The sequence below is a fragment of the Pinus tabuliformis genome, chromosome 2_1 (assembly GCF_031772625.1).
Source record: "Pinus tabuliformis cultivar Carrire ecotype Pingquan chromosome 2_1, CPIR1, whole genome shotgun sequence".
NCBI lineage: Eukaryota > Viridiplantae > Streptophyta > Pinopsida > Pinales > Pinaceae > Pinus > Pinus tabuliformis.
In genome coordinates this window covers 569,251,072-569,258,518 of record NC_142299.1, presented here as the reverse complement: position 1 = coordinate 569,258,518, position 7,447 = coordinate 569,251,072, and the positions used below count along the sequence as shown (strand labels likewise).

The following is a 7,447-nucleotide window of genomic DNA, read 5'->3' as shown; positions in this document are numbered from 1 at the left end:
GAATTTTTTCAAAATAATTTCAAGATCTAGCACAATAAAGCAATATATTCTGCATGTGAAAAATTCACAACTTTTTCAAAAAAATGTTAGACAATAATATATTTTTTCTAGCACACTATCACAATCATACTAGATCATCTAATTTTAATGGAAGAGTACCCTGTCATAACATCTAGAGCAATTTAAAGAGGGATGAATTAGAAATGGAAAGATAACCATTTCAAATTTAATTCCTTAAAATTTTGATATTTCATTTGGATCACTAAGAATCTCATATCAGATGCCAATAGATGAATAAAACTCTTTTCTTCTGAAGGAAAACAAAGAGAAACAAATTTCTATAAGGAAAGCAAGAAAAGGCTCACCTTCGTAATCTTTGCTGATAGAAGTAAGTATATTTTCTGGCTTTGATGGAGCTGGGCGTTTCTTTGCAAGCTTGTTGGCCTTGCAAATCAGAGCAAGAAATTCATGGTTGTTTGCAAGGACCAAGTCATCTAGTATCAGTATGGCTGTGACCGAAGGAAATGGTCAATTCAAATTCTCTTGGAAGCTGGTTGTTCTTAATAACCTCTTGGAAGATACACAACCCATTGCTGAAATATTCACACATCCAATTATGCTCTAACCTCGATTTTGGATATCTCTAATTGTATCTTTTTATCTGTGACAACAATCAACAAAAGCTCCAGTTACAGTTTGATGGACTGACCAAAAAAACAATTAGAATGCAGGATCTCGTTCAGAAATAAAAAATAGTTTATTCTTTAGGGTTAAGTTGTAATATATGATCCTGATAGATATAAACAGTAAAGGAAATGTATGAACCTGGAAATTCTCTTTTGGATTTCAATATGAATAACCGACCAATTGTTAATTGTTACTGTCTGTAGCTTTTATGCAATTCTTGTGAAGTTTTGAGCATGAAGGTTACTAACCCTTAAATTCTGGTAGTTTGAAGCAGAAAAGGAAATGAATACTTCTACCTTCTTATCGAAGTAAATATTCTAGGTTGATTTTTCATGCTTATTTTTTCCGGCTTCCTACCTAATAATAAAAACATAAAGGCTAGCGACGGTCAAATCAACATAAATTTTGTTTAAGGTAAATCATTCATGGCATGCATTGGGTTGAGCGAAATTTCAGAACCTGCTAAGAAATTCATGTTCCAGAAGTATCCCAAGACTTATGTTAAATCAAATAGGAGAGAAAGAAATCTATGTTCAAAATAAATAAATAAATCCTCAAATTCATATTAAATCAAACACCAGAAATCTTATAGCTGCCATCGCAATTTTGGCAAGGAATGAACCTCACATCACCATAACCATCGTGGGGTTTGGAATGAGCCTGCACTGGGAAGTATTTTAGATACTTAGCTAACTGCCCTATTTCATGCAATTGTTGAATTCCCTCAACCCCGCCAATGTATTTTCCCCCAATAAACAACCTATGCACAAACATGTCCTTCCCTAAAAGATCCTATAATTCCTGCTAAAAAGGAGAATGCAAGGAAAGATCTCATTCATCATGGACCGAAACCATGAAACCTTAGATATAATTTCACTGTACAACAATCCTCAAATGTTTTCCTTATTTCGCTCAAGCTCGTGAAATATAGAACCACCTTATCTTCTGCCCGGGGGGAGCCCTCAACTTAGCGTTTTTTTAGAGAGGATTTTTTTTTTTTTGGATATGAGGGCTTGTTTGGTCAAGCTCTTGTCTATTATCTGTTGGAAAGTATTCACTCTCGCCTGAATATTACTAGATCGAAGCCTGAAATATTTGCCTGGGGTATCCTTATCATCTTCTCCGCTCTTGCTTCCATATGGGGAGTTGCTCGGTCCAAATCGCGTCTATTATCTACTAGAATGTATTACCCCCTGCCTGAGTACTGCTATATGAAAGCCTGAAACATTTTCCTAGCGCACCTTTATCATCTTATCCACTCTTGCTTCATGTGCTGCCCTAACAGACCTCTAAAACAGGCTTCGTCGAATCAATGGGAAAACAACGACCATGTGTCAATTTCTAATTAGACGAAGTGAACGAAAATGAAAGCCTCTTATTGGCCAGGGTCAACAGTGTTTGTTCACCCTAACCCCACAGAGGAAATGGATATTAGCGTAATCATTTTAAAATAATTATATATTTTTGAAATATTATCTTCTTCTTTTTTCGAAGAAAAAGCGAACTTTTTATTAAGGAAATAAAAAGTTACATTGCATATGCTGTGAGCATTTCTATTGCTACTTTGACTCCTCATGCAATCATGGAAAAGTCCTATCTACCGTAAGGACCATCTGATCTCAAAAATAGACAGCTGTAAACATAATATAACAGCTGCTTTTAACTGTCCAGCTATGTATCATAACATCCCCTCCTACAAGAGGGCAGCCAAAACCATCATGAAGTGGGTCTCCTCGAAAAAACGAGGAAAAACAACCCTTACAAAAAGGATGTGTTTCGTAATGTCCAAAAAGCATAGTTGTATCAAAATTTTATATATAAAGACTGAGTAAAGCTGTAACTGAAAGTAAAATTGAAGGAAACTGTCACTGATGAGGCGGCTGATCCGATATGTGGGTCTGCCCCTGTATTTCTTCTACTATTTTCCAGCCGCCCATATTCTGCTGCACACCTTCCTTAGAAAGCTTGTCGGCTGAATCGTTGCTGTCCCTGTAGATATGACATAAAGAGAAGCTGTTAAAAGATGTTATTAATACCTGCAGTTCTTCCAGCAGTGGTTTCAGAATTTGATTTTTGCATGTGCTTTTCCCATTAACCCAATTTATAACATTAAGAGAGTCTCCAAAGATCTGAATTGTGAGGATGTTTCTTTGAATGAGCCAACAGAGAAGTAGCCTCAATGCTGACATTTCTGCAAAGTTGTTTGATCCTGTCCCTAGACCAACTGAGGCTTTGAGGATGTGATTTGCATTAACATGGATGACTATACCAGCTCCTGCCCTATTATTCTGAGAGGCACCGTCAAAGAAAGCCCAAGGAATGCCCTCTTTAATGTGTATAGCCTTATTTTGATTTTGAGTTTTTTTCTCCTCTGGTTCATGGATGCACGAATAGATAGATACACATTGGATTGCTGTGGCAGATGCTGGAGTTTCCTTGTCCTGAAAAATACACCTGTTTCTAGCGATCCAAACCCCCCAACAAATAATGAGAGGAAGATTTCTCATATTCCCTTCAGGATATTGATGCCACCATTTTGCCCAAACCTCAGCCATGTTTCCACTTCCCCATTCCACCCTTTTGTTCATCATTTTCTCTACCTCCCCCCATATCTTTTTTGTTTCAGGGCAAGATAGGAAAAGATGGTTGATAGATTCCGCTTCAGATTTGCATACTGCACATCTCCCTGGGCCGTGCATGTATCTTGACTGAAGAATGTCCCATGTTGGTATTTTCCTGTTTAAAATACACCAGAAAAAGAGTCTGGCCTTAGCCGGACATTTGAGCTTCCAAATATGCTTCGACCACCATTCCGGAACTCCCCACCCTTTCCTGGACATAATGAATTTATATCCACTTTTTGGGGAGTACTCTCCAGTTTCTGCGTGAGCCCAGATCAACAAGTCCGGGCTGTCTTTTATTCTGACATTTGATCGGGTGAGTTCTTGGATATATGAATTCCATTCATTCCACCATCTATGATCCAGCTCTAGATCTTCCCCGTCTTTCCAAGCTTGTCCCCACATAGATGAGTGACCCACCTTTTCCACCTGATTTAAGGAAATTATGCTCTTACTTTCTAAGTGCCTGATTAACCCTGGGGATAAAGCATAGGTTTCATTACATCCTACCCAAGGGTCCTTCCCTATCTTCAAGTTTCTTCCATTCCCGATCTTCCATGCCAATCCTTGTTCGATCACCTTGAAGGATTCCACCATTGCTTTCCAAATCACTGAGACATTCTTCTTATTCTTTACTGGGTTTCTAATCCAATCTTCTAAGGGAGCTGGGTCTATGTATTTCCTTTTCACCACTCTTGTCCATAAATTTTCGATCTTTATAAGTCTCCATCCTGATTTAGCTGCCAGCGAAAGACTGAAATCAGGAAGACTTTTTATCCCCCATCCTCCCCAGTCCTTTGGCCTTGCCACTTTCTCCCAGGCCACCCATGGAAGGACAGAGTTCTCCTTTGAGCCATCCCACAAAAATCTGCTATAGATTCTTCTTATTTTCTCCAAGGTACGTTTAGGAACCCATGTTAAAGCTGCCCAGTAGACTGGAATGGCCAGTAGCACTGATTTAATTAGAGTCAGTCTCCCAGCTCTGGATAGCCATTTGAAGCTCCAGTGAGAGATTCTGGCTTCTATTTTTGCAATCAGCCAGTTCCAATCCTCTTTCTTGTATGCATTTGGTTTTAACCATAAGCCTAAATACTTGAAAGGAGATTCCATATTACAAGATTGGAAACGAAAGAGAGAATGCATCTGTGCTCTCTCTTGTCTGTCTACTCCTACCACTATTAACTGAGATTTCTTGGAGTTTATCTGCATTCCAGTTTCTTTCAAGAACAGATCAAGAATGTTTTTTAATTCCTTAATTTCATTAGATTCGCCATTTGTGAAAATCAAAATGTCATAAAAAAAAAGGAGATGAGAAATGTATAGATTGACTGCTACTTCAATACCTCTTACCTTGCCTTCCCTTCTGGCCTTTTGAATCAGCTGGCTTAGGCCTTCTGCAACTAAAAGAAAAAGCAGAGGGGACAAGGGCATCCTTGCCTCAGACCCCTCTGTCCTTTGAAAAATGGAGTGGTTGCACCATTAATTAGAATTGCATAGCTGACGTTTGTAATACACCCCATGATCCAGCTTATGAAGTCTGTTTTGAAGCCTAGATGAGTTAGAAGCAGACGGATGTATATCCAGTTTATCCGATCGTATGCTTTAGATAAGTCAATTTTTATTACTGCACCCTTCTTGTTCTTCTGTCTGACACTATGCAAAACCTCCTGTGCTACACCGATGGCTTCATGAATTTGTCTTCCGTTTAAAAACCCGAATTGCTCCATTGAAATATGCCTTGACAGAATTGGTTTAATTCTGATCGCAATCACCTTTGCAATAATCTTGTATATACAGTTGCATAAAGAAATAGGTCTAAAATCCTCGAAAGTTTCAGGAACTTCCTTCTTCGGGATGAGGGCTATAAATGTTGCATTGAATGGACTATAAACCTCTCCTTTCTTCCTCGATTCTTCTACTACATCAGTTATTTCTACTCCAATCAGGTCAAAGAAATGGAGGAAAAGTTCTATGGTCCATCCGTCTGGCCCAGGGCTTTTTTCGTTTGCCATAGATTTAATAACATTTTCTACTTCCTCCTTTGTTACCGGGCATAACAAATCCTCCGCTTCTTCCTCCTCCACGAACCTTGGGAAACATTGAGTTGTTTTGATTACCTCAGCAATGGTGGCCTCTCCTTGATCTGCAAATAAACTCTGGGAGTGTCTTTGCCCTAATGCAGACAGAGATTTAAAAGTCTTTGCCTCCCTTCCTTCTTCATTTTTTAAGTTCTAGATAGTGTTTACTGACTTCCTCCCTTTTGCATAATTGTGGAAAAACCTTGTGTTTTCATCTCCTGCTTTTAGCCAGATCGCTCTGCTCTTGAGCCTCCATTCCTCTTCTTTTGCCAGAAGGATTTGATTTTTGAGTTTCTCAAGGTGGAGGATCCTTTCTTTTGATTCCTGAGAAACGTATCCATCCTCCTCTATGCTTTCCAGCTTTTGTAGTTCCTCACTTATCCTGTTTAATTCCTCATTCTGATTTGCCTTTCTGTCCTTCGCCCAAATTATAGTAGCTTTCTTCAGTCTTTTGAGGTTTTCCATGAACAGAAAACCTTTATCCTCTGTGGAGCTGATATCAGGGTGTCTCCATGTATCTTTAAATAATTTGGAAAAGGAATCTTCTTGCAACCAGGATGCATTGAACTTGAAAGGTGCTGGCGGCTTTGGAGGAGGTTTGGAGAGTTCTAAGTAAACTGGGAAGTGATCTGAAGACCCTCCCTCTTCAACCCATTGCCGAAACATTGGGATCATGGAGGATAATTCTTCATTAATGAGAAAACGGTCCAGTCTTTTTGCCACTCTAGCTTCTCCTACTCTCCTATTCCTCCAAGTCGGCTTTAACTTTATCAGGTTTACATCAATTAAATTGTTGGCAGATAACAGATTAAGGAAGAAATCTGTCAGAGGATCTTCCCTAGCCGATGGACCCCAGGCCTCCGCTCTTCCTATTGAGAAATTTAAATCTCCGCCCAGCACCATGAATTTACTCTTCAGGGTCGATTTGGACATCAACTCATTCCAAAAGGCCACCCTTCCTTGACAAGGCCCATAAATGTTGAAAATAGATAATGGGAAGTCGAATTCAGGAGATTGAATTTCCATTCCCATCACCTGCTTCATCCCCCATTGATTCCAAATCTTAATTCCCCCTTCCCTGTAACCTACTGCCAGACCCCCTGAATGACCATCTGAGTCCATTGCCGAGAATTTCCAGCCTGGGAGGAGGGCATTTAGCATCATTTCTACTTCTGCTCCATTCCCCAAAGTCTCCTGAAGAAAAAGGATATCTGATTTTGAATTTAAAACCATCTCCCTAAGGGCCAGTTTTTTGGGTTTACTGGCTAAACCCCTGCAGTTCCATGATGTCAAAATCATTTTATAACACTCTCAGGGGTCTGCACCGCTCTAAGTACCCCAGTGATAGACTGTTGTTTCCCTTCTGCCACATCATACTTTGCTTTTATCTGGGCCATGGATAGATTTGATTTCCTTCCTCTTTTTTTCCTTTTTTGACTCGGGGTAGGGAGCAGACCTATACCACCCACGGAATCTGAGGAATCTGGCTTGATGTCTAGAGATCTGAGATTATATGGACAAGTAGGGTGAAGGGCCGGGGGGATTGGATTAGAAGAATCACCTTCACAATTCAGATCTAAGGAGGGCATTGCGGCCGAGATGTTTTCTATACAGTTTTCCACAGTGTTTGCTTCATGATTTTCAATTAATTCATTTTTATCAGAAATGAAATTTTTTGAAGGAGACTTCGGGATCAGACTATCTTCATTTTTTCCAGAATTAAGAATAGGGGAGAAATTTGGATCTAAGCACATACCCATTGCTCCTTCGCTCTCAATGGGATTTTGTGTTGGTGCCGATCCCCCAGTGGTCTCCATTTTAGCTTTGTTGATTCCGAGCTCAAGGTCTTTGTCCATCCCACTGAATAGAGGATCCTGATGAGATGCTTTCGGAATCTGCCCCTCCTGATGGACCTCCGTCTCCATTCCTTCTGCTATCTGATTTGCTGAGACCTGCTTTCCTTGAAGATTTTGATTATGGAGTATAACCTTCTCCCATTGAGTTGATGTCCTCTGGAATCTTTGCCTTCGCCTTCCTAAGGGGCATTCCTTGGCCAAATGA

The 7,447-nt window shown here is 39.8% G+C and overlaps 1 protein-coding gene across 1 annotated transcript; it reads right to left on the bottom strand.

Annotated features, from left to right (window-relative positions):
* Positions 1 to 2,552: 2,552 nt before the first annotated feature.
* LOC149201717 (uncharacterized) lies at positions 2,553 to 6,619 on the bottom strand. The gene is made up of 3 exons (XM_089401338.1): positions 5,589 to 6,619; positions 4,934 to 5,396; positions 2,553 to 4,511 (listed from the first exon to the last, which is right to left on the bottom strand). Exons 1-3 carry the CDS (start codon positions 6,617 to 6,619, stop codon positions 2,553 to 2,555), a joined length of 3,453 nt encoding a protein of 1,150 aa, XP_089257464.1.
* Between the last annotated feature and the right edge of the window lie 828 nt (positions 6,620 to 7,447).

Excerpts from the sequence above, each read along its gene's own strand:
- LOC149201717 (XM_089401338.1), bottom strand. The coding sequence starts at position 6,619 with ATGGTTTTAAATTCAAAATCAGATATCCTTTTTCTTCAGGAGACTTTG. Across the intron at positions 5,397-5,588 it reads GCAGGAGATGAAAACACAAG|GTTCGTGGAGGAGGAAGAAG; the intron begins GTTTTTCCACAA and ends ATGTTTCCCAAG. Across the intron at positions 4,512-4,933 it reads AGAAGAACAAGAAGGGTGCA|ATAAACTCCAAGAAATCTCA; the intron begins GTAATAAAAATT and ends ACTGGAATGCAG.